At 40.4% G+C, this 27,836-nt stretch overlaps 1 protein-coding gene across 1 annotated transcript; it reads right to left on the bottom strand.

Annotated features, from left to right (window-relative positions):
- Positions 1 to 18,744: 18,744 nt before the first annotated feature.
- LOC138386639 (proline-rich protein 23B-like) lies at positions 18,745 to 19,536 on the bottom strand. Its single transcript, XM_069473167.1, has one exon. The coding sequence runs from the start codon at positions 19,534 to 19,536 to the stop codon at positions 18,745 to 18,747; it is 792 nt and encodes a 263-aa protein (XP_069329268.1).
- Positions 19,537 to 27,836: the final 8,300 nt, after the last annotated feature.

The raw sequence follows: 27,836 nt of genomic DNA, 5'->3' as shown, positions 1-27,836 counted from the left end.
ATCTCGAACTCCTGAGCTGGAGCGATCCTTCTGCCTTGGCCTCCCAGAGGCTAGGATTACAGGTGTGAGCCACCATGCCCGGCCTGTCCACATTTTCTTGATCATGGTATCTCCCCTGCCAGGTAAGTATGATTGTCCACATTTTCTCTTAAATATCTATTCAGTTGAATCATATGCAACTTTCATTTTTCTTCATCAGAATGGTTGAATATTTCTCATTTTATATATAAATATTTAACCTAAATAATAGGCAGTTCAAACCTCAGGTCCAAATTTGAGCTCTTCATGTTTCCCCAAACCTAATTTTCTCAAAGTGTTGTCCATTACAGTAATTGGTAACTCCATTATTCCTGCTGTGTAAACCAAAACCTTGGAATTATCCTTGAGTGTCTTCCTTTTACACTCCATATCCATTCCATCAGGATATCCTAGATCATACCACTTCTTACCATCCCTCCTGGTACCATACTGCTATCACTTTTATTCCTTTAGTAAATTACTGCAGAAGCTTCCTAAGTGGTCTCCTTGTACCTCTCCTTTGTCTTTTCAGACTTGTCTCCACACAATAGCTAGAGTGGTCCTGTCGAACCATAAGTAGATCATGCCACTATGCTCAAACACCTCCAATTTCACTCAGGGGAAAAGCCAACTTTTTTTCTTCTGTTGATTTAGGGGGGTACAAATTTTTTTTGCTACATGGATGAATTGTATAGTGGTGAAGTCTGGGTTTTTAGTGTACCCATCACCTGAATAGTTTACATTGTACCCAGTAGATAATTTTTCATCCCTCCCCACTTCTGAGTCTCCAGTGTCCATTATGACACTCTGTATGACCATGCATACCCATAGCTTAGCTCCCACTTATAAGTGAGAACGTGCAGTATTTGTTTTTCTATTCTGGATAACTTCACTTGGGATAATGGCCTATAGTTCCATTTAAGTTACTGCAAAAGACATTATTTCATTTTATTTTATGGCTGAGTAGTATTCTATGGTATGTATGTAGCACATTTTCTTTATCCACTCATCAATTGAAGGGAACTTAGGTTGATTCCATATCTTTGCAACTGTGAATTGTGCTGTGATAAGCATAGAAGTGCAGGTATCTTTTTGATATGATGACTTCTTTTCCTTTGTGTAGATACCCAGTAGTGGGATTGCAGGATTGAATGGTAGATCTACTTTTAGTTCTTTGAGGAATCTCCATACTGATCTCCACAGAGGTTGTACTAATTTACATGCCCACCAACAGTGTATATGTGTTCCTTTTTCACTGCGTCCATGCCAACATCTGTTGTTGTTTGACTTTTTAGTAATGGCCATTCTGGTAGGGGTAAGGTGGTATCTCATTGTGGTTTTAATTTGCATTTCCCTGATGATTAGTGATGTTAGCATTTTTTCATATGTTTATTGGCTGTTTGTATCACTTCTTTTGAAAAAAGCCAGGCTCATGACTGTAATCCTAGCACTGTGGGAGGGTGAGGGGGGAGGATTGCTTGACCCCAGAAGTTCAAGTTTGAGAAAAATGACTGTTCATGTCATTTGCCCACTTTTTACTGAGGTTATTTGTTTTTCTTTTCTTGCTGATTTGTTTGAGTTCTTTGTAGATTCTGGATATTAGTCCTTTGAGGGTTGTATAGTTTGTGAATATTTTTTCCCATTCTGCAGGTTGTCTACTTTGTCAAAGATTAGTTTGTTTTAGGTGTGTGGTTTTATTTCTGTGTTCTCTATTCTGTTCCATTGATCTATATGTCTACTTTTGTACCAGTAACATGCTGTTTTGGTTACTTTAGCCTTGTAGTATAATTTGAAGTTGGGTAATATCATGCCTCCAGATGTGTCCTTTTTGCTTAGGATTGCTTAAAAGCCAGTGTTTTTATATGGGCCTACAGTGTTCTATATGGCCCTCCCACCCCCATTATCTGTCAGACCATACTTTCTATCACTCTCTCTCTCCCTTGCTCCTTCTATTACAGCTCTCCAGCATCTATGAGTTTCCTAAAAATTAATAGACATTCTTATAGAATTTGCAATCGTTTTTCTTCTGCTTGGAACACTCTATACCATACCATCATCTGTATGTTTCCTTACTTCTTTCAGACTGTGATGCAAACAGCTCAATTTCTGAGGCTTTCCCTTAACACACTATCTAAAATGGCAATCCCTGACCCTTTTACCTCCCCTTCCTGCCTTAATTTAATCCTTAGCACTTGTTAGTATTTAATATGTTGTGCGTTTTATTTATCTTGTTTACTGTCTACATTCTCTTCACCAGAGTGTAAATTCATGATGGCAGCAAATTTTTTTTTTTTTTTTTTTTTTTTTTTTTTTTTTTGAGACAAGGTCTCACTCTGTTGCTTGGGCAGAGTGCAGTGGCATCATCATAGCTCCCTGCAACTTCTAACTTGTATGCTCAAGCGATCCTCATGCCTCAGCATCCTGAGTAGTTGGGACTACAGGCACATGCCACTGAGTCCAACAAACTTCTGTATTTTTTGTAGAGACAGGGTCTCACTATGTTGCTCAAGCTGGTCTCAAATTCCTGGCTTCAAGTGATCCTCCTGCCTCGGCCGCCCAAAGTGCTAGGATTATAGGTATCAGCCACCATCCCAGCCATGATGACAGCAATTTTTAACTTCAGTTTTTGTTTTGGTCTTTGCTATACCCCCAGTTTTGGAGCACTCTCAGATCTATGGTGGACACTCAAAAATATATGTTGGATCAATGAATAATTTTTTTCCATCAATTATGAGCAGTTCTCATTCATTGTGAATCTCTTCAAATATTGCCCTCCACCTTTTTTTTTTGGACAGAGTCTCATTCTGTTGCCAGGGCTAGAGTGCCGTGATGTCAGCCTAGCTCACAGCAACCTCAAACTCCTAGTCTCAAGCAATCCTCCTGCCTCAGGCTCCTGAGGAGCTGGGACTATAGGCATGAGCCACCATACCTAGCTAATTTTTTTCTATTTTAACTAGAGATGGGGTCTCACTCTTGCTCAGGCTGGTCTTGAACTCCTGACCTCAAGCATACCCCATTTTTTTCCCCTATTTTCTCCCTCTGCAACTCCAACTAGTCATATGTTAGAACTTCTTCCTTTCTTCTAATAGCTCTTATTCCTTTTTTTTTTTTTTTTTTTTTGAGACAGAGTCTCACTCCGTTGCCCAGGCTAGAGTGAGTACCGTGGCGTCAGCCTAGCTCACAGCAACCTCAAACTCCTGAGCTCAAGGGATCCTTCTCTCTCAGCCTCCCGAGTAGCTGGGACTACAGGCATGCACCACCATGCCCGGCTAATTTTTTCTATATATATTTTTAGCTGTCCATATAATTTCTTTCTATTTTTAGTAGAGATGGGGTCTCGCTCTTGCTCAGGCTAGTCTCGAACTCCTGAGCTCAAACGATCCGCCTGCCTCGGCCTCCCAGAGTGCTAGGATTACAGGCGTGAGCCACTGCGCCCCGCCTTCTTATTCCTTTTTTAATTATTTTTTATCTGTGTTTGTGATAAATTATAGGTAGTTTCTCCAGATCACTAATTCTCTCTTCACCTGTTTCTAATCTTTTGAAATGTATAAATTAACTTTTTATCTAAATGTTTATATAGCATATCTCTGGAGGTTAATTTTAACCAATTTTTAAAAAATCAGTTATGTCTTTTTTGATAGTTCCTTGTTCCTTAGCCTCATTTCCCCCTTACTTTATTTTATTGAAAAATTTATAAGTACTTTTACAATATTATGGATCTGGTAAATATATTCATTGTTCGAAGGATCAATTTTACTGTTTCTTGTTTTAGCTTTCTCTTATTTATGTTGGGTTCTTTCTAAAATCTCTACTTTGGAACGGGAGGGTATGCTCACTGGAACTTTATGTTTGTGAGAACTGTAAGGCCTAAGGATAAGGAATATTTTCTCAGAGAGAACTTGAGTTGCTTTGGGAAGTTCTCAGAAGGATTTTCAAGCAGTGAACCCTTTTTAACTAGGCTCCCCTTCTCTTTCTCCCTTTCTCTCTCTTTCTCTCCCATCTGTTACCTTCCTTTACCTCTCCTTTCCTTCTTTCACTTTTCCTTCTTTCCTTTTCTCTTCCCCCCTTCCTTTCTTCTTTCTTTTTCCATAAAGACAGTGTGAATTCTAGATCAAGCTCCCCTTCGCTTGCAGTTTTGTTGGTCTAAATGGCTTACCTGGTGGGGTGACCAAGAGCCTCGTTCTCTGAGCAGAATGAGACCCTGGTAACTAGTGAATCACCTGGGTCCAAACGTATTCTGCCCTGCCCTCAGAGTGAGATTTGCAGAGGAGCCGTTATTTCCCCTCCATTCACAGCCAAATTTGGTTAGACAAAGTTTCCTACCATCTCTCTTTGGAGACTGGGTATTTTTAGTTCACTTGCTGATGCAGTCATATTTGGGGGTCTGAGATCTATGCAGGGGTTCTCCAACCCTATATGTATGTATACACTGAGGTTTGCCTCCTGATCCATCCCTATATTTGGTTCATAAAACCAAAGCTCTAGGCCACCATGGACTTCTCATCATTTCGATCTCTCATTATTTTCTTTACTTGACAGCTCTTTGATGATTTCAAAGGATATTTACAAAAATGTATCCAGCACTTTTACATGTTTTGTTCATGAGGATTTTTTCTGGCTATTCTAATCCAAAATGGATGTCTTCAGTTATTTTTTTTTTTATGTGTAAAGTGTGCTCTGAAGAAATAGAAGTCACTGTCTGTAGAAATAGAATCAGCATCCTAGATTGGGACTTGAGGCTGATTAACTGCTGATTCTTTTTTTTTGTTTGTTTTGAGACAGAGTCTCACTGTCTTGCCTGGGCTAGAGTGCTGTGGCGTCAGCCTAGCTCACAGCAACCTCAAACGCCTGGGCTCAAGCAATCCTCCTGCCTCAGCCTCCCTGGTAGCTGGGACTACAGGCATGCACCACCATGCCCAGCTAATTTTTTCCATTTTTTTTTCAGTTGTTTGGCTAATTTCTTTCTATTTTTAGTAGAGACAGGGTCTCGCTCTTGCTCAGGCTGGTCTTGAACTCCTGACCTCAAGCGATCCTCGCACCTCGGCCTCCCAGAGTGCTAGGATTACAGGCGTGAGCCACCGCACCCGGCCAACTGCTGATTCTTTATTCTGTGCTACATGGGGGGAGCTTGTGATATAGTGTGTGTGTGTGTGTGTGTGTGTGTGTGTATGTGAATTGTAGTCAAAATAGTAGTCAGTATGAAGAGGGGTATTCTTTATTTCCAGTAGGCCATTAATATTGACAGGAAGAAATATTAAACATAACTGTCAATTCTCAAAATAATTAAACAACTTTACAGGGTTCAGAAATGGAATGAAAGTCCAAACTTTAAGTGTACAGTTTTGGTCAATCAAAATAAATAAATCAATCAATTTTAAAAAGTTACATTTAAAATTTAAAAACATAGCCTGGCCCTTGGTAAGCATTTAATAGTTACCAGCTTTATTAATATTATTGCATACATTTACTATAACACAACAGGCATTTAGTAAAATCTTTGCTGAATACATGAATATGAAGAGGTAATAAGGAACCAGAAGTTGAGGTTATGGCAGTCACTGGAGCAAGAGATTTAAGGTGGTAGAAGTGGTCAGCTGTGCTAAGTGACAAATCAAGGACTGAAGAAAGACTGTCAGCTTTGGCAATCAGATGAAGTGACAGGAGCTGCTTGTGTGAAGTTGTGTGGATGGGAGCTGGACTGTGGTGGTCTAGGAGAGAATGGAAATGAGGAAGAAGAGATAGGAAAGTAGAGATTATACAGCTATGTGACAGCAAATACTGAGATAAAAATGAATACATTTGGTCTGCTCCTGAATTTTAAAAATCTGCTCACCAAAAATATCAGGTTTATTGAAATATTGGGGTATCTGATAGATTTTCCACTTATCTTTGGCTTTTTGGTGCCAGGTAAAACTTCAGTGGTTAAAATTCAAGTCCAGAGTTGGTAGGCAGAACCTTCAAGTTCAAAACCATGACATGATTTTTGGTGGTGAAGCAGATGGTGAAGCAGATGATGATGTTTGTGATGATAAATTAATGTTGTTTCTTAAAACAAATAAAGCAACTGCCATGTTTTAGAGTGGGTCAAAAATCATAATTTACAGTTCTATCAGTATAAAATATTGGCTATTCAGAATTCAAGTCATTTTTGACAAATGAACTTTTTTAGTAGCCCTGAGCTTGCCCATTAAGTTCCATGTAGCCAATTTGTATGAAACTTTTCTACCATACTAAAATCCTTCCTGCTTTATAAGACCTTTGTTGAATCCAAAGTCAGCATTCTGATGGATCCATGCAGTTTGATGAATGGGTGAGATGTGTAAGATTGAGTCTTCCTTCACCAAATGATGCCAGATTGCCCAGACCTTTTGTTTTATTTTTTTATGTGTTCATTAATCTTCTCTGTTGCTGTCAGATTGTTGTCTCTTACTTTTTGTGGTTGTTGGTGTGACAACTAGTAGGGATCAGTGTCTTCCTCTGATTTGTTGTAGGACTGGAAACTAAGTAACCAATCCCATTAAAAGAATAAATAAACCAAGAGCATACAGGCTCAGAATGAGGACCTGAGAGGCTGTGCAAACCTTTGTGTCATCTCTTTTGACTTCTCTTTCTCGTCCCTGGAAATCACTATTCTGCATTCTGTTTTTATGAGTTTGACTACTCTTGATACTTCATGTAAGTGAAATCCTACAGTATTTGTCTTTTTTATGATTGGCTTATTTCACTTAGCATGATATCCTCAAGGTTCATCTACGTTATAGCATGTGTCACATTTTCCTTTTTTTTTTTTTTTTTGAGACAGAGTCTTACTCTGTCGCCCTGGGTAGAGTGCAGTGGCGTTGTCATAGCTCACTGCAGCCTCAGACTCCCGGGCTTTCTGTCATTCCTCAGCCTCCTGAGTAGCTGGGACTGCAGGTGCACACCATGACAACTGGCTAATTTTTCTATTTTTAGTAGAAACGGGGTCATACTCTTGGTCAGGCTGGTCTTGAACTCCTGAGCTCAAGCAATCCTCCCGCCTTGGTTTCCCAGAGTGCTAGGGTTACAGGCGTGACCCATTTCTCCTGGCCCTTCTTTTTTAAAAGCTGAATAATATTTCATTTTATGCATATGCCATATTTTGTTTATCCGTTCATCTTTTGTTGGACACTTGGGTTGCTTTAACCTTTTGGCTATTGTGAATAATGCTGGTATGGACATGGGTATAGAAATATCTTTTTGAGACCCTGCTTTCAATTATTTTGGATATACACCCAGAAGTGGTATCTCTGGATCATATGGTATTCTATTTGTAATTTTTTAAGGAACTGCCATAGTGTTTTCCATGGTGGCTGTGCCATTTTACATTCCCACCAACAGTGCTTAAGGGTTTCAGTTTCTCCATATCTTCACCAACACACTTACTATTTTCTTATTTTTTTTTCTCAGCAGCCTTCCTAATGGGTATGAGGTGACATTTCATTGTGGATTTGATTTGCATTTTCCTAATGATTAGTGATGTTAAGCATATTTTCATACGTTTGTTGGCTATTTGTATGTTTTCTTTGAAGAAATGTCATTTTAAGTCCTTTGCCCATTTTTAATTTGGTTATTTTGTTGTTGTGTTGTAAAGAGTTCTTTATATATGCTGGACATTAACGCAGTATCAGATATATTATTTGGAAATATTTTCTCCTATTCTGTAAGTTATCTTTTCATCCTATTGATTGTGTACACAAGTTTTTAATTTTGATGCAGTTTAATTTATTTTACTCTTGTTGCCTGTGCTTTGGTGTGTCATATCCAAGAAATCATTGCCAAATCCAATGTCATGAAAGGTTTCCTCTGTATTCTTCTATGAGTTTGATGGGCTTAGGTCTTATGTTTATGCAAACATTTTGTGGGTTGCCTTCTTACTCTGTTGGTACTTTTTTTGATGCACAAATTTTTAAAATTTTCATGAAGCCCAGTTTACTTATTTTTTCTTTTGGTGCCTGTGCCTTTGGTGTTATATCTAAGAAATTGCTGCCAAATCCAATGTCATGAAATTTTGCCCTATATTCTTATAAGAATTTTATATTCTTAGCTCTTGCATTTAGGCCTTTGATCCATTTTGAGTTAATCTGAGTCGATCCATTTTTGTATATGTTATAAGGTAAGGGTTCAATTTCATTCTTTTGCATGTGGATATCAAGATTTCTCAACAAAATTTATTGAAAAGACTATCCTTTCCCCATTGAAAAGTCTTGGCATCCTTGCTGAAAATCACGAGAACATAATATGTGAAGGTTTATTTCTGGGCTTTCTATTCCATTGCATTGGTCTATGTACTGTCTTTATGCCAGTGCCATACTGTTTCCATTACTGTTGTTTTGTAGTCAGTTTTGAAATCAGGAAGAGTGAGTCTTCCAAGCTCTGTTCTTCTTTTTCAAGATTGTTTTGACTATTCAGGGTCCCTTGAGAATCCATATAAATTTTAGGATGGATTTTTCTATTTCTGCAAACAAAAAGTTATTGGGATTTTGATAGGGATTGTTTTAAATCTGTGGATCACTTTGGGGAGTATTGACATCTTCACAATATTAATTCATAATGGGGTGTCTTTTAATTTATTTGTGCCTTCTTTAATTTCATTCAGCAATATTTTGTAGTTTTATAGTTTTCAGTGTAAAAGTCTTTTGCCTCCTTGTTAAATTTATTCCTGATTATTTTATTATTTTTGATGCTGTTGAAATCAGTTGTTATTTTAAAGATTTCCACATCAATGCTGATTTAAGATAGTAACCAATTTGTCTATAGCATGATGAATAGTTTCATGGAGAAATTTAGCTAATACCCATTTGAAATCTGGTAACATCAATTGGCTGTATTGAGAGCACTAGAAATTATTTGAGTGAAAGATACAACTAGATTTTTTCCGTTCTTCCTTTTCAAAATCAGGAACTAATGAATGACTTTATGTAATGGCCTTCTTGATTGTCTCCAGAGATTTATTCTCCGAGGGTTTAGAAGGTTCATAACTTTGGTGAAAGCTGCTTGTTTGGCACAATGATCTGCCAGACCATTTTCCTGCTAGAGCTTATTTATTATCTATTTTTGCATGAGCTTGAACATTTTATAGTAGCCACCTCTCTAGAAAGTAGGAGCACATCTAAAAACTCCTGAACTTGTTCATTTTTGGTGGGGATTCCAGCAGGGGCAAGAAATCCCCTTGTTTCCAAAGCATCCCAAAGTCATGTACTACTCCAAAAGCGTACATGCCTTTTGTATATATGTTTACTCTCCGGTCTTGGCTATTTGGCAAGCTGTAGTAAATGCAATAAATTCTGCCATCGGGGCTGATTTACCCAAAGAGAGTTTAGATTAGTGAATGCATATCCTGCTTCATAATCACCAGTTTCAGTTTTGAAGTATGAATCATCAACAAATAATGTTAGGTCAGAGTTCCCAATAGGAGTTTTTAATACATCTGACAGAGGAACAGAGAGTTCCATAACGGAGGGAAGACAATCTTGAGGCTCCCCTTCTTTTGGAAGTGGCAGGAGAATAGCAGTTTTAAGAGTGTTGCAGTGGTGAATGGTAATGTGAAAGGGAGTGAATAACAGAATCTCATAAGGTATTAATGGGTTAGCTGAAAAGTGAGTAGTGATGTCTATACTACATGAGGAACCCTGAAGTCAAGTGGGAGGCTGGCACTAGCTCAGCAGAAGCTTCAGTAAGTTTTGCATCTATTAGGACACCTATTGTCCTAAGACAAAAGGGATCAACCTTTCCAACTGAGTCAAGGGTGAAGCTATAGTAAGTGATGTTTCTGTTTGTTTTGTTCTGTTTTTAAGAGGTTGGGGTAGTAGAGGACACAAGTTGGGATATCTGGTTCCTGGTATCATGAACAAGGCACACTAAACACTGAGCGGGCCATTTTAGTGATGTATAGAACTTACCTTAAGTAGACTTCTAACAAAGTCCTCATTTATTGTAGATTAAGCAAGTCCCCTTTCCTTTATGCTGTGAGGACATCAATCTCATTTTTAATGTAAACATTACAAAAAATCTTATCTCTGAAGTTAACTTCTCAAAAGGATCTTTTTTCTTCCTTACCTTTAAAAATATTAATAGATTTATTTTTAGGACAGTATTAGTTTTACAGAAAATTGAGCAGACAGCACAGAGTTCCCACATACTGCCCCTCCCCGACATAGTTTCCCCTACTATGATATACTTGTTATAATTAATAAATCAAAACTGATACATTGTTATTAACCAAAGTCCACGGTTTATATTAAGGTTCACTCTTTGTGTTGTACAGTTCTATAGGTTTTGACAAGTGCATAATGTCCTGTATCTACCATTATAATATTATATAGATTTTAACCACCCTAAAATTCCTCTGTGCTCCACCTATTCATCCCCTCCCCTCCTTCTAAACCCTTGGTGACCACTGATCTTTTTACTTTCTACACAGTTTTGCCTTTTCCAGAATGTCATATCGTTGGAATCATAGAGTATGTAGCCTTTTCAGATTGGCTTCTTTCACTTAGTAACATGCATTTAAGTCTTCTCCATATCTTTTCATGGATTGATAGTTAATTTCTTTTTATGGCCATTTTACATTTTACATTGTATGGATGTACCACAGTTTGTTTAGTCATTCACCTATTGAAGGACAGCTTGGTTGCAATGAATTTTTGGTGATTCCCATCAAGTTAAGTTAAAACCCAAGGGCTTGTCCAGATTGTTTATGCACTAATAGACAAAGGAGCTTTTTGTAGTTAGGGATGCTAGAGAAAGAGGCTGTTGAACAGCCTTCTTCAGTTTACAGAAAGCCTGTTTACATTTGGCTTCCCAAGGAGAGCGTTTCTTAGTGAGGACTTAGTCAAATACTACAGAGACTTTTCAATCTGACAAAAATTCAGCACCCATTATCTGTAATATCCAGTTAAACCCCAAAATACTATGAATTGTCTTTTGTGAGGGGTCTAGGATATTTTAGTCTTTAGTCTATCAGGAGAGAATGGTTTCCACCCCTCAGATAGGTAATGCTCTAAATAATAGACTGTGATTTGGCAAACATTATAACATAGCTCTTGAAACTTTATGTCTGTTTTCTGTGAAGGCTGGGGGCAAGTAAGTGGAGTCCCTTTTACAGGCTTCTTGGTTATCTAAACAAAGTAGGAGACCGTTTACACATTGTTTCGGAACTTGATCACAAGGGGGAATTTTAGATCTTTTAAGTCTTGATTGAAGACCCAGGAAAATTGGAGGAGGCTCCAGTGAACTTCGGAGGTATGACTGTTCAGGTACATTATTGCCCTTTCTAGGTGAAGGCAAAAAGGTGTTGACTGTCCTGGTCAGGAAGAATAGGAAAAGGCAGAGCAGAGATCCACTACAGGGGAAGCAAATGGCTTCAGGTGGAAATTGATGACAGGGTGGTATTTGGGTCAAGTTCTATCAGGAAGTGATGTATAAGGATTTTATTGATGGCCTTGAGGTCTTGGATGGATTGATATTCTTGTCTGTTTTGTTTCTTTACTAGCAGGATGGCAGTGTTACAAAGGCTAGTGCAGCGTTTGAGAAGACTTTTGTATATAAGGCCTTCAACCATAGGTTTGAACCTTTCTTTTTGCTTCAAGGGTTATTGGAGAAGTTTGGGTAATGATTTGGTAGGATCTATCTGAACTTTAATAGATTCTGCCCCAATTATTTTTTTCTATGTCACTGGAATTTCTAGCCCATAGGAAGTCAGGCATAGTGTCAGCATCTTTATCTGAGTTATGCATCAACTATAATAGAGAATGCAAAAGTATATGCAGAACAGACACAACTTAATTATGAATAGAGGAGTCCTCTGAAAACTCAAAAAATAGTCTCTCTGATGTGCATTTAATATTTCAGTTCCATGTGCAAAGTAAGTCTCTGCCTATTAAATTTGCAGGTGTGTTATCATAGAGTAGAAAGGAATATTTTCATATAAGGGCCCAAGCGTTAAAGTTAAGGGCTGGGAGTTAGGGAGAATCTGTGTGTCATTTGAGATACCACTTGTGTAGCACAGTTTCTCCAAGGAAGAAGCTACACAAAGGTAGCAGAATTTAATATAGAGGTAGTGCCTGGCATGGTGGCTTGCACCTGTAATCCCAGTTATGGATATAGAACATAGATATCCCAGATATAGATGAAAAGATTGCTTGAGCTCAGGATTCTGAGGCAGCAGTGAGCTTTGATCATGTCACTGTACTTCAGCCTGGGTAACAGAAGCCTTGTCTCTTAAAAAAATAAAAAAGAAATAAATAGCAGTGCTTTCATAGGAAATATCTTGGATATTACTTTTCGGAGACTTTGCCTTACTTTTCAGGCTTTTCAAAGGTTTATTATGGATACACAGATCCTGTAGGGACCTTTCTGGACCAGTCCAGTCAGCTTTTGCCATCCGGGATTTAGCATCTGTAGTTCTGACCAATATGTGTCTGAGTTGATTTAAGTCAGGTAATTCTGTGTTGGATGTGCCCAAAAGAATTCTAAATTCTTCTATGACTATTTGCTGTTCCTGTCTTGATTTAAGGGAACTTATAACTCTTAATTCAGCTCAGGTCTAAGGGTTACATTCGACAGTACCTGAATATGCGGCTCCTGGAGGGATGGATCTCATGGAGGCAAATGGCATTTTAGGTTTTTGGGAAAGTTGTTGGGCAAAGGTAGGGGTCCTGAACAAGGACAACTGGAGGGAGGAGCTGATGGAGGTAAGGAGGGAGAGGGATTGGAAGGATAAGGGGCAGAGGGAGATCTAGATACAGGAGGGAACTGGAGGACAAGGACCTAATTTAAAAATGCTGCCAATTGAGCCAGAGAAATCTTATTCTTTTTTTTTCTCAAGTGCCTCACAAGTGGACAATTTTATTTAAGTTAAATATTCTCCACAGTGGCCACTAAAGGCCCAAGTCATCCATGGTGAAATTATGCCATTTAGAGAGTCAGGCACAAGAGTAAGGATTGCAATGAAAATACATGTAAGAAGCAGGCATTTTTCCTGGAAGAGGAGAGGATTTAAATTTAGATGACCCCATAAAAGCTGGCAATGGTCAGTAAAATGTGATGCATAATGGTTGGGGCCTCTGAATGTAGGCCTGACAGTCTGCACCCCATGGCAGATGGAAAACCAGAAAGAAAACTCTTTCTCGATCAAAGCCAAACTCTAAGGACAAAATATCAAAACAGTTCTTTCCTGTGATATTGAGTAGAAAAAAAAAAAAAAAGAAGAAGAAGAAGAAATAAAAAAGAAAAAATCAAAAATTAAAACAGGAGAAGCTCATCCAATTTTAACAGATGACCCACAGCAAAGTTTTTCCAAGTGGATGCAGGGCTGGTGAGAACTGCAAACCCAGCAAACTGTGAGGCCGGCCCAAACAACAGGCTTATAGGGCTCATGACTGTGTTCTACCCTGTGATTTTATTTCTTATGACAAACAACACTTTTGGATAGCATGACACAAAATGGAAACACAAAAGCGACCAAAAGGGGATGAAAAGAAATGGCTTGATTGAACCAAGGATGCCAAACAAATGGAGCTGATAACAAAACTTGGGTACCAAACTGAGAATAAATAGAAAAGGATCTCAACATAGGAAGAGTTCAGACCTGGTGGTGACTTACCACATTGGGCTATCTGGACCATATCTCACTGGGGCCTCCAGGAAAACTCTAAATAAACAAAGTCCACTCAAATGAGAACAAGCAGAGGCTGTTTATTCAGAGCTTGCTATAGCAAGGGAGTCAGCCCCAGCATTTGCAATTGACAGAGACTTATAGGCAGGTAGGAGAGTAGGAAAGGTTTACAGTGAAAAAAGGGAGAGCTTCAGGTATGTCTGTTGGAAGTTGTTGGCTCAGAGAAGCTGGAGTAGGCTAAGTAGAAGTGGGGCATCCTGTGTGATTGGTTAGTTTTGTGCACCTTGTGTCTTAGGCATAGCATCTTTGGCTTTTTCTGGTAGGTCCTGAGTTGGAAGTAGAGGTGAAAATTAGAAAAGCTTGCAGTTATTGACCAAGTCTTGACCATTTTGGGGCCAGTTACTGCAGACATTATGTTGTTTCTTGGGATGTTTGCTGCAGGGGTTGTGGGTTAGAGTTCTATTAATACTATCATGTATGGTCTGGCCATTGTTCACTTGTATTTTTAGTGTCTCAGATCTTATTATCCCCACGGCTACCAAGGAGTCCAGCTCTCTAATGGCATCTCCTGGCCTCACCCTGGCCTACTGAGATTCTCAATGATACCAATGTCTCTGCAGTGCATTCGTTATTGTTTTGTTACACAATGTCCCTTCAGGTTCTCCCACATATCATAGTAGCTGATGTGCTTTATGCCATAGGTGGCATATCCACTGTACAACTTCTCTGAACCATCGATCCCTTCTTCTTCTGTCTACCTTGGCAGTTTTGGCATTCTTACTTAGTGTCGGGCATCCTTTACTCCAAGCTTCCAGGAGTCACCTGCCAGAATGTTAGCCTTGTCTTACAGGGTCCTTGCCAGGGTGTTAAATCCTGTATCGTGGGAGAGTGCTTCTAAATTGATAAACTTTCTTTAGGCTGACATTTGGCACTATACCTGACTCCTGCTGGTATATGTTGGGTGAATCCTGCAGCTTTTTCAGGGTATATACAGTCCCCTTTATTATTTACAGGCCCAGCATTTCCCTGGCAGGGTTATACTGTGCTTACCTTCAGTTACTGGCCTTGTGGAGGTGAGGGTAGATCCTCAGGTGGGTGCAGGCCGTCTTGCTAGGCAGAAGTTTCTGCATCATCTTACGCAACGGAGGAGTGCCAACATTTAACAGAGAGGAGAGGGCCACTTCTGTAGGCCCAGAGGATTGAGAGGGTTTTAGTGACTCAGGATGTTCAAGTATCTACCAAGTTGTCTTCATACAATGTCTCAGGACCCAATCAGGCCCGGGACCTCACCTTTGTAGACTGCCTAGTTTGAGAATTCAACGTTTTATGATATTCCACTATCCCTACAGTAAATCTTGGGCCAGATCCTCTGTTGTTTTTTATTCCTCTTTAGCTCCAGGAGATGAAAGGCTATTTGTATACTGCCAAGGAGACTGTCTGGATTTCATGTTTAGGTTTTATTGGTAATCACTCTCAGCCTTTCATTCTCTTTCTCAAATACATTGATTATCCCAGAAATAGCCATTCAATTCAATTCCACATTATTTATAAATATTACTTCTTACAATTACTCTGTGCCCCAAATTTCTCAAATGCCTGGGATATTGCCAATGGCAGTGTATTTCCTTCTGCTAGTGTCCCAATTAGTTCAACATTGATTAAGATCTTATCTGCTTTGCTGTAGCATGCCATCGGTTATTCATGCTCCATGATTCAGCTCTGAAATCCATTTTAGTGACTGCTTCCTATGGCAACTCCTGGCACCAGCTATTTTAAATTGGTTTGGGAAGACTTTGAGATGAAGATTTGCATGGAGGAACTTGGGGGAACACAGAAAATATGACTGGGCAGATGGAGGAGTTGAACTGGGATGTAGCTGCAACAAGACCCCAGCCAACTTACTGAGAGTCCTAGAATTGGACTTCTTCAGAGTTGTCTTGACTTGAAGCAAGTGGGATGGACTTGTATACCCCCTGGTTGAACAGTATTTGGAGTGAACTACCACAGATGTTGAGGGTGATTCCTGGAGAGCACTGAGTCAGCAGCTAATACTCCCAGCAGTCCTGATAGGAGTATGGACAGTCCAGTCCAGCATCACTACTGCTGTGAAATTGGAAATTGGGCCATGTGTGATTGTTTAAGGAAGAGAACTGGGATTTTTGAATTGCAAATTGTATGAGCTCCATGATGTTTGGCTCTAAGTCTTAGATCTTAGAGAACTAAGAAGGGGCAAATGTAAAACTCAAATATGGGGAAGAAAATAAATTTCCATTCAAAATGCATGTATAAATCAATTGTTTTGTGGTTCCCCACCCCCCCCAGGAAGAAATAATTGGAGATTTTATGCCTGGGGAACTGTAATTATTGATCTAATTAACATAGAATTTAAAATAAGAATGTTTAAATGCTTCTAGTGACAAAGGAGGAGTCAACATCTGTGAAACAAATTTATGTGACATTGACAAAAAGTTGTGAAATAAGAGCAAGTAGATAAAAAACCAAGTAAGTAGCAGTCTTCAAAATGGAAAATGCAGTCTTTGAAATGAACAGTCTTATAAAAAACATAAAATTCTGAAAACAATGATAAAATCAGTTAATTGGAAGAGAGAAAGTATGTTATGATAAAGGGTATGAAAATGTAATACAGATATCAAGAGACATGGTGGAGGGCATCGATCAAGTAGCACCACCATTTCCCTATCAGGAGTTCCAGAGATTAGAGAAAGGTTCAAAGGCCAAGAAATAGTGACTCTTTTTTTTTTCTTTGAGATTCTAAGAAAGAATCTGTTTTTCCAGATTTAGAAAGCTCGCTGAGTTGCAGCTGGCAAAAATCTACCACTTAAATACATCAGGTGGAAACTATTGTACATCAAGGTCAAGAAAAATATTAATGTAAGCAGCCTAATCCTGAAAAGGAATGATAATACAAATGACAGACTTCTCACCTGTAGCAATAAATAGCAGGGAAAATAATATACTAATATCTTTAAAATAGTGAGAGAGTATAGGATTTATTTCAGAATTCCAGACCCAGCTAAAATATTACCAGTTTGAAGGTATAATTTAAATATGTGCAGACAAACAAAACTAAGATTTGCCACACAGGCCATAGCTGAAAGAATTCTTAAAATGTATACCTTGGTAAGAAGATAAATGGGGACAGAATGAAGAAGTAGAATGCAAGAATAGAAGGAGCAAAGAAACTGGTAAATCATGTTCATATTAATAAATCTAAATAGGTGGGGGGAGGTGGGGGCAGGGGACAAAAAGAAGAAAATAAATCTAAATAATAATTACTAATGTTCAACAGAAAAAAAAAACTAGCATCTCAATGATTTTAGCTTTATCAGTAATAATTTATTTCCTTGTGAAAATATGAGGCAAATCTGGCAAAATAAGGACATTTAAAAATTAGGAGTGGTATACATGGTTATTTGGAAAAAAACAAAACAAAACAAAAACAAAACAAACAAAAACCAAAAGCAAAAAACAAAACAAAACACAAAACTAAGGATGGAATTAGAATTGTATAAAATAATATGGAATGGCAAAAATACAAAGGTACTTAGAAGTTCTATTAGCACAAACCACATGAACTGATTAAAAGCGAAACTACAAAGTCACCTTATGCATAAGAAAAATATTTCTTAAAATTTAACATTTAAAACCTTAATGGGACCCTGCAGTTACTGTCTTTCTCCTTCCACCCTTTTCTTCTCAGGTCCTCTGAAGGGCATCCAATTTTTAAAATCCCAAGCCTGGTATCATTTGCTCTCTTGTCAGGTTTCTGTATGTACCCCAATGGCCCAAAGGTTCTACGTAGCTATTTTATGTATACATGCAAACAATTAAATGCCAACATCTAAAACAATTTGATAAAGTTTTTGTAGTCACTTAGCCCCAAACAAAACAAAAACCCAACACTTTTTCCTGATCAGAAAGACTGGAAATTAACTGCTTCAGGAAAATAAGGATTATCTACCAACCATGTATACTAAAGATCACACTTTATAGTAAAATTTAGAAGCATGAAAACAAGGAATAAGACAGGAATGCCCCTATAGGAATGCTCCTATCAACCATACTGTTCAACCTGGACTTGAGGTATTATCCAATATCGAAGAGTAAGGGGAAAATAAGATGTAAGAAGCTTGTAAAAAGATACAATATTCCCATTATTTGGAGTTATTATTGTCTTTGTCAACCAACCAAGATAATCTATAGATAAACCATTAAAGAAATTCAGTAATTTTGTTCCATACAAGATCAACATAAGAAACAAATCATTTCTATATGCCAGTAACAATGTACAAAATATATTCAGATCTTAGAACTACAAAAACACAGAATTATAGAATTATAAGCTTTCCCAGGACAAGAGAATTATATTAAAAATATTCAAGAAGAAATGAATGGAAAAGAGCTGTTACTAAAAGTTGGGGAAGAAACCCCACAAACCCAACAACATAGTTAAACTGTTTGCTAACATTATCATTGAAAAAAGGAGGGCGCATGATCATTTTTCCGAGTTCTGTGTTTGTTTTGTAAGTGACAAACATTTTGTCCACGTACAACCATTCCCTAGATCTCCCAGAACGGACTAGGGCCACCATAATAAAAAGGTCCATGGTGAGAAATGGTCATAAACTAGTAAGGGCCAAAGCCCATTAAACAAAATAAATTTAGTGATTAATTTGGGAGAAAAGGGATGCAGTCGTAGGATGCTGGGGAAAGGGTACATTTTTAGAGAAAAGTGCTGGAGCTGAAGTTTAAAGCAAAACTAGGGGGAATAGAGCTGCCTAAGGGTGATGTCTGAAAAAAAAAAAAAAAAAAAAAAAAAAAAAACCGGCCGTAGGCAGCAATCTCAAAGTCTGAAAGTAGACTGTTTTTCAAACGTTGTTTTTTTTTTTGCTAAGGTGATCTTCTTTCCAGACATTCTAGTCTGCCACTCACCTAAAATTTTGCAATGCAGCCTGCATCAAAAACGCATCTGTTTGTCATCCATGGGTGGAGGTCCTTGTAGGTTGTGCAAAGGTATACACGAATGCTCGCCTGGACCTCAGCAGGGTGGCAAGGGAGTGTGGGACAGTTCATTCCTGGAACAGGCGTCTCCGGGCCTTGCACGGAGGGCGGGCAGAGCGCGCCGGGCGCGCATGAGGACCTAGACTTGGGGAGGGAGGTAGAGGTTGGAGCGGTGAGCTAGGGAAGGGCTCCAGAAGGTGGAATTCCAGGTCGAAGATGGGGCGTGGACAGCGTCTCCCTGGAGTAGGGTTGGAGACCAGAAGACTGGGCTCTGGGACCGGGCCCTGAGGGTCGGGGCTGGCCGCGCTGCTAGCGGAGGGCTGGAGCTCAGCGCCTAAGCTGGCGGGAGGGGCCATCCAGGGTGCCAGGAACTCGGGCTCCGCGTCCTCCTCGAAGGCCTCTTTTAGGGCGGCGAGCTCTGAGACAGATGCGCGGAAGAATGCATGCTCGACGACGACGTCCTCCCCGGGAGCGTCCAGAGAAACGCCCGGTTCCAGGCCGACAGACGAGTCGCCCTGTCCTCCCGAGCCTTCGTCGACTGAGCCCAGGAGGACCTCGGGGACCAGGATGAGCGTGTGCCCTTCGAGGGATACTTGCAGGACCGAGGTTGGCGCGGGCTCCAGCACCAGGTCGACGTCGTCTAGGGCCACTCTCAAGGCACAGCCCGAGGCCAGGACCACGACGGAGGTGAGCGCGTCCGCGCCCGGGGGCCCCGCCGAGTCTTCCAGGCTGGGGACCGCGCCGGGCCGGAGGCCCGCTGGCTCCTCCAATCGGCGGCGCTTGGCAGGGCCGGGTCCTCCGGGCTGCGGTCCCCACAAGGGCGCAGGGCAGGCGCTGGGGCTGTGGGGCCGGCTGCCCATCACCTCGATGGCGCTGCGGGCGGCGCTCCCGGGGCCTGGCAGAGAACTTGGGCGGCGCGTTCCTGGACGCGGTGACAAGTGTCAATGGCAGGTGAGGCGGGCTGGGGCAGACGGGGCGCCGGACCGCGCGACGCTGGGCGAGTCCTCGGTGCTTCGCGGAGGGCCGCAGTCCAGGCTGCGGGGAAAGTGGCGTCCCCGGCTGGGGTCGGCCTCGCGTGTTGGAATCTTCGGCCTTCCTCGCGCACGTCCGGATGCTCACTGAGGGCAAGTTATGTTTCAAGCGACGCCAGCGGAACCGAAGTCGCAAAACGTCACGCTAAGTTCCGCCCCTTCGAGGCTCCGCCTAGAGACGGAGGTTTGTGCTGCCCAATAGCCTTGGCTGTGGCTGGTAGGTCCCTGCGGGGGGAAATACTTCTATAGGCCTCCAGGGGGCGGAGCAACTGTGCCGCTCTAGGGCCTGGTTTCCAGGGTAGGGTACTAGGCCCTGCTTGGGTTCACCTCAGTTGGGGAGTTAAGGACTGTTTGAGGTTCAAATCAAGCTAATAGAATGCCAAATCGGGACGCTGATCTGTAGGCCCCGCCTCTCTCCCTGGCTACTCTCCGGAAGTGCTCTGATATTTTTGGCCAATAATGGCTGAATTTTTGCATTCAGCTAAGTTGTAAATCACTGCTATGTCCTTTTTCAGAGGTTTTGAACCGGAAAGTGAAGCTATCATCCTGTATGATGACAGCAGCCCCTGCATTATCTGTTTATTACGACAGTCAGTCTATAGTAATTACAGTGGTCCCTTGGTATCCCTGAAGGATTGGTTGTAGCACGCCCGCATACCAAAATCTGCGGGTGCTCAAGTCCTTTATATAAATGGTGTAATATTTTCATATAACCTATGCACTCCTTCCTATATACTTTAAATCATCTGTAGATTACTTATAATACCTCAACTATGCAAATAGTTGTTATACTGAATTCTTATTTGTATTGTTTTTATTGCTTTTCTTAAATCTTTTTTTCCCCCAAAGATTTTTGTTGTTCTGTTGGTTGAATCTGCAAATGCGGAATCTGTGGATCCTGAGTGCCGACTGTATTATGCTACAATTAGTTGATGTTTGCGTTAATTTAATCTAATTTGACCTGAACTGCAACTCCAAGCTGTGTTTATCCTTAGCCCAATTTACAGATGTTGAAAATGTCATGCAGAAGGGTTAACCAGGTTGCCCAGGAGCCCGAAACCAGCACAGCTGAGTGTGGCTTGTTTTGCTTCACTTAAGATGAAACAGGGTTACATCAGCTTAAAGGCACCTCTGCCTAGTGTATCAAGGTGGCTAAAGGGAAGGTGTGACTTAATTCCTCATAGTGTTAATAGGAGAAAATACCCAAGACTGATTTTGGAACAGATAATATTTTCACGTGGTTACAGAAGACAACAAAGCCTTTCTTCCCATCCTTGTTTCTTAACCATGTGATTTCTTGGCAGTAACCATTATTATAATTTACCATTCCAGAATATTTTGTGCATTTAAAAGCAAATCACATGCATATTATTTATCTTCCTTTCCATTTTTACAAAGTTTACTTTTTTTTTTTTTAGGGTTGCATACCATTTCTTTGTATAGTCTTTTTTTTTTTTTTGGAGACAGAGTCTCACTCTGTTGCCCAGGCTAGAGTGAGTGCCGTGGCGTCAGCCTAGCTCACAGCAACCTCAAACTCCTGAGCTCAAGCGATCCTCCTATCTCAGCCTCCCGAGTAGCTGGGACTACAGGCATGTGCCACCATGCCCGGCTAATTTTTTCTATATATATTTTTAGCTGTCCATATAATTTCTTTCTATTTTTAGTAGAGGTGGGGTCTCGCTCTTGCTCAGGCTGGTCTCGAACTCCTGAGCTCAAACGATCCGCCCACCTTGGCCTCCCAGAGTGCTAGGATTACAGGCGTGAGCCACCGCGCCCGGCCTGTATAGTCTTTTAATTTAATTTAATTTTTGTTTTTTTATTCTTTTCAGACAGAGTCTCACTCTGTTGCCTGGGCTAGAGTGCCATGCGTCAGCCTAGCTCACAGCAACCTCAAACTCCTGGGCTCAAGCAATCCTACTGCCTCCTCCTCCTGAGTAGCTGGGACTACAGACATGTGCCACCATGCCCGGCTAATTTTTTCTATATATTTTTAGTTGTCTGGTTAATTTTCTTTCTATTTTTTAGTAGAGACGGGGGTCTCACTCTTGCTCAGGCTGGTCTCGAACTCCTGACCTCCAGTGATCCGCCTGCCTTGGCCTCCCAGAGTGCTAGGATTACAGGCATGAGCCACGGCGCAGGGCCTCTTTGTATAGTCTTTAAATTTAAATTAGGCCTCTCTCTTTCTTTCCTTTTTTAGAGATGAATGTCCTTATGTTGCCCACGCTGGAGTGCAGTAGCTATTGACAGGTGCCATTCCACTACTGATCAGCTTGGGAATTTTGACCTGTTCGCTTTCACTTACTCTGTTTCCATACTGGGTGGATTCACCCTCCTTAGGCGACCTGGTGGTCACCCCTTCTGGGAGGTCACTATATTGGTGCTGAACTTAATGAAGACACCCATTGGCATAGTGTACACTACAGCCCAGAACTCCTGGACTCAAGCGACCCTCCTGCCTCGGCCTCCAGAGTGGCTGGGACTACAGTCGTAAGCTACCACGCACGGCAGGCTTCTGTTGATGGGCATTTAAGCTAGTGGTCTGTCACTTGATGGCATTGGCATCCTTTGCAGCTTCGTGGAAAATGCAGATTATTTGCCTCATCCCAGAGCAACTGAATCAGAATTCTTAGAGCGTGGGGCCAAGGGAATCTGTGTGAGCACCTCCAGAAAATTCTGTTTTAGGCTAAAAGTTAAAAATCATTGAACTTATTTTCATTTCGTAGCTGAGGGATTCAGGAAGGGAGAGGTTTATGCTTGTGATCAGGACCCTGCTTGTTGGTGTCAATGTTATGGAGGGAACTCAAACTTACTGGGCCAGGTTGGGCGCGTTTCCTACACAACCAGGCCCGGAGTCTTATGATCCGCTCTTGGGCTGGATTTCCGGTGTTCCTGGGTGCTGGGCAAGATATTTCCCGGGGGTGGCACGGCCTGGAGCGGGGCACTGGCCTGTCCGCAAGCAGAGGTTTCCACGGGCACCGCCTCCCACGGGGCAAGTGTGGGTGCGGTTGGAACCCACGGCCCTGCTCCCAGGCGGCTGGAGAAGGTCCTAAGTGCCGGGCATGCAGGCAGAGGGCGGGGGTGGGAGTGGAGCTTGCAGAAACCGACCTGAGTTTTGTGTGAGACCCTTGAACATTCCACTCACAGAGCACAATGGGGGCGCCATTCAGGAGAGAGGGTGGACGTGTCATGGTGTAAGGGGCAAATGGGCGAGCACAGAGTCAGCCAGTATACAGGGAGGCCCTCGGGCTTGGGACTTCTGGCTAGGCCCCCAGCTCGGAGCGGGGTGGAGCCTGTTCTTAACTGGTGCCACCTGTTGTCTACCCTTTGCCTGACCTCGGCGGGCGTCCGGGGCCTTCTGATTTAACCCAACTCTTCATTCGCTCAGAATTCTCATTGTGAATTCTCCTTCCAAGGGAATGTGGGTCTGTTCCGGGACAGAGGTATTTAGCAGGGGTTCTGGAGTAGATGCATCCGGTTTTCTTTACCGTTCTGCTACTTTCTGATTGGGTGATTGTGGGTAAGTCACTCCACATCCCCTAAATTTCAGTTTCTTTACATGTAAAATAGGAAGGATGCCATCTACTGTGCAGGGCAGTTGTGAGATAATGTATGTACAACGTTTCTGGAACATAGCAAGTACTTAGTAAATAGTAGCTATTTGCTGTTTATTATGTTTATAATCTCTCTCCCACTTGACAGTGCCAGCCCGGTTCTACAGCGTTATATAGCAGGTGCTCAGTGAATGGTAAAAACAAACAAACAAAACTCCCCCAAACCCCACCATCATTATCCTAAAAAGGGGTTTCATCTGTTAGAAAATACACTTCCGGGTGTTTTCATGGTACAGTTTCTATATGGTTAGCTGCGCTGGCATGGGATTAGGTATTTTACAATCCTGCCTGATTTTACCTTCCTTTTAAGACCACCCAAAGACTGTTGAGTGGATTATCAGGCCCACTCATTGGGCTTCCTTAGTGTCAATCAATTCTTTCTAACCAACCAACATGAAGTATTCGAACCTCGGCGCGCAAACAATTTAGCACAAATGTCTTCAGGGTCTGGGCAGGCTGCAGGGCGGCCACGGAGGGTCCTCCTGGGAGAAGAAAGCTGAGGAAACTTGGGTGCAAGAAGCTGGGTGCAAGAAGCTGGGTGAAAGGTGGACATCAATGTATGGGACTGAAGAGTTTCCTTGGCGTCGGATTTGTGGAAACTGTGACTAGGTGTTTCTTCATCTGGGACTCTGAGGCTCAGGCCTAGGGCATGGGACCCGACAGTGCTCTTGGCGCTGGCTGTGTTGAGGATCATACTGTTATTCTCTATAATGCAAAAGTAAGTGGCTTTTAAAAATTCCTAATTATTTAATAGTTTTATACACACAGGTAATAATAACTGAATATGTTTTCAAAAAAAAATTCAAACAGTGTAGCTAAAGGTAGTCTCCCCTCAACTCCCTATGAAACCCCCAATCCAGGTAGGTGTGATAAGATCCTTTTCTATTATTTACAAACACGACATAGAGTTTTTGTTTTCTTCCTAGAATGGCAATATATAGTGGGTAGTGTTCTGCAGTATGTTAGAGCTTACTGCTATTTGATATTGCCACCTGCAACGTACATTATCTCTTCTATCTTTTATTCAGGAGTCCCTTTTTAACATGCAATACTGCTTTCTATCTTTTATATATAAAATTTGAAAATTTTGTATAAGTACAAGAAAAGGCAACTTCAAAAATTTCTTCTGCCGCAAGTCCTTTGCTATGCCTGAAAAAGAGTGATGAAAGTGTCCCATTCTCTTTCTGCTTTTCACCTAGTAATTCTGGTGTATCTGCTGTGCAGTCTTTACTTCCTGAACACATAACTGGGGGGCGGGGGATGCGCTAATGACATTGTATTACTGATGCCGTTATAAAGATTAGCTATGACGATGGCCTATGTGATCCTAAAATCATTATAATCCCTTACTATTTTAAGGCTGCCAAAACTGACATTGAAGTAGCTATTTGACTATTAGGCCTTTAAAGGCTGAGGCTGAAGCTGATTTTTACCAAAATAGCAGATTTTTACCAAACACTTAGACTGAAGTCAAACTTTAAAGCTTTCGTGTTATAACTGAAAACTAGTGATTTCTGTATATTAATTTTATATTCAGCTGTCTTATGATATTCTGTTATGTTTTTCAGTTATTTTGTAGGTTTTACAATCGTATGGTCTGCAATGGTAATATATTCTCTTCTTTTGAAGTTTTATGCCTCTAGTTTCTTTCTCTTTCCTAAGTCTGTAGGCTACTACCTCCAGTACAATGTTAAGTAATAGTGGGAAAGTGACATCTTTTTCTTGTTCTAGACTTTGGTGAGGATGCTGCTCATGTTTGTCCTTTAAGCATGGTACTGATTGTTGCTCAGAAGTAAATGTCATGTTAAAGAAGTATTAGTCTATTTTTATTTTATTGAATTTTTAATGGTTTATTTTGAAATAATTCCACAAAGAACTCCCATTTATCCTTTATCAACTTTTAACATTTTGCCACATTTACTTTATCATTCTGTGTCTCTCAGAGAGACCACATGATCTCTATCTATCTATCCCCTGAAACATTTGAGAGTAAATTGTATGCATTAGGCCCCTTTCCCCCATTATATTTCAGTTTACATAATATTTCTTAAAAACAAGAATACTTTCATATATATCTTTAGTATAGTTATCAAATCAGGAGCATTTGACATTGATGCCACACTTTAGTCCATTTTCCAATTTTGTCAATCCTGCCAATAATGTCTTTAAAATAGCTCTATATCTATTTATCTCTACATTTCTACCTGCTTTTTTTTTTTTTTTTTGGCCTACAAGGTGCAGATCAGCATCATCTGTTGCTTTCAAGTGTCATGCCTCTAGTCACCTTTTATCTAGAACAGTTTCTTAGACCTTTGTGGTCTTTCATGTCATTAATATTTTTGAAAAATACAGGTAGTTATTTTATAGAATGTTCCTTATTTTGGGATTCTTTGATGTTTCCTCATGATAAGATTGAAGTTATGCATTTTTGGTTTGAATACTACTAAGGGATCTTGTGTCCTTCTCTGGAGGCCATCGTATTCATTTGTTCCTTACAGGTGATGGTATTAGGTCATTAAATATGAAATGTCTGATTTTGAATGAAAAATGTAGTTTATTATCTCTCAAACAAGAAACTGTACAATTCATCAAAGTATGCACCTAAACTATGGACACAGTTTGGCCATCTTAATGGTAGCTTGTTTATACCAATGGTGAAGAAGCCTGGAGAGCGAGTGGCGATGAAATTATGAAAGGTTTTCCATAGCTTGTTGAGAATTAAATATTTTTCCTTACAAAGAAGTGGTCCAAAGCCTAGAAGAAGTGGTAGTCAGTTGGTGTGAGGTCTGGTGAATACGGTGGATGATGAGAGTTTCCAAGTCCAGCTTCTGTAGTTTGAGCAGTGTTGTTTGTGCGACATGTGGTCGAGCATTGTCTTGCAAGAGGATTGGCCTGTTTCTATCGACCAATCTGGGGTGCTTAATTGCAAGCATCCTCATCATTTTGTCAAATTGGTTGCAGTAGACATCTACTGTAATTGATTGACCAGGTTTCATGAAGCTGTAGTGGATAATACCAGCGCTGGACCACCAAACAGACACCATTAACTTTTTTTTGGTGAATATTCGGTTTTAGACTGTGTTTTGGCACTTCATCTTTATCCAATCATTGTGCCAAATGCTTACGATTGTCAAAAAGTATCCATTTTTCATCACACATAACAATTCAGTGTAGAAATGGTTTCCCTTTATGTTGTGACAGCAGAGAACAGCAAGCTTCGAGACAATTTCTCTTCTGACGCTGGTTTAATTCATGCAGAACCCATCTATCCAGCTTCTTTACCTTGCTGATTTATTTCAAATGGTCCAATATTGTTGGAATAGTAATGTAAAACCTTGCTGGTAATCCACACGTAGGTTGAGAAAGATTCGTTTCCACTACAGCTTTCAGCTCATCATTATCCATCTTGGTTTCAGGTAGCCTGCGTGGCTCATTTTCAGTATTAAAATCACCAGAATGGAACTTCTCAAACCATCAACTGTGCATTCATTAGCCACATCCTTCCCAAACACTTCGTTGATATTTCGAGCTGTCTGCATTACATTGGTTCCATGACAGAACACAGATTTTTGACTTATCCATGGATTCACAAAAATTACTCTAAAAATATTTGAAAGATAATCACAAGCCAAAAATGTGTGTTTGAAAGAATGAGGGTGTACTTTCACAATAAAAATAAAACAAGAATTGTCAAAGTGGAATGTCAGAGGTACCAACTGTTAAACTTAGTACTTAAGGAAATCAGACATTTCGTATTTAATATCCTAATATAATAGTTTTATTTTTTCAATTTAATGATGATTAGTAAATTTATGTAGTTGTACAACCATTACCACATCCAGTTTTAGAACATTTCCATTACCTGAAAACTTCCTTCATGCCTGTTCGCATTTAATCCCTGCTCAAATCTCCAGACCTAGGTAATTGCTGTTGCCTCTGTCTCTATAAATTTGCCTTTCATTAGATATTTCATATAAATGGAATAATAAAATATAAAGTCTTTGTGGCTGGCTTCTTTCAGTTGGTGTACTGTTTTTGAGACTTATTCCTGTTGTAGCAGTTGTTATTTATGTTGTACCCATGTTGTAGTATGTTGTATCAGTATTTCATTCATTTTAATTGCTGAGTAGTATCTATTGCATAAATATACTACATTTTGTGTATCTGTTTACCAATTGGTGGACATTTGGATTATTTCCAATTTTTATCTATTATGAATAATGTTAGTATGAACATTCACATACATGCCTTTGTGTGGACATTATGTTTTCATGTCTCTTGGATAGATTCCCAGGATTGGAATTGCTGGGTCAAATGGCAAGTTTATATATATATTTCACTTAAAAACAAATCCCTACCAAATGGCTTTCCAAAGAGACTGTACCATTCCAGATTCCTACCAGCAATACATGAAGGTTCCAGTCTCTCCATATTCTTACTTGTGTTGTCTGTCTTTTTAATTATAGCCATTCTAATGGGTGTGTTGTGGTATGTCATTATGGTTTTAGGTTGGATTTT

This window comes from Eulemur rufifrons, chromosome 7 (assembly GCF_041146395.1).
Source record: "Eulemur rufifrons isolate Redbay chromosome 7, OSU_ERuf_1, whole genome shotgun sequence".
NCBI classification, from domain to species: Eukaryota; Metazoa; Chordata; class Mammalia; order Primates; family Lemuridae; genus Eulemur; species Eulemur rufifrons.
Note: the sequence above shows the minus strand (reverse complement) of the source record. Positions and strands in the feature narration are given on the sequence as shown.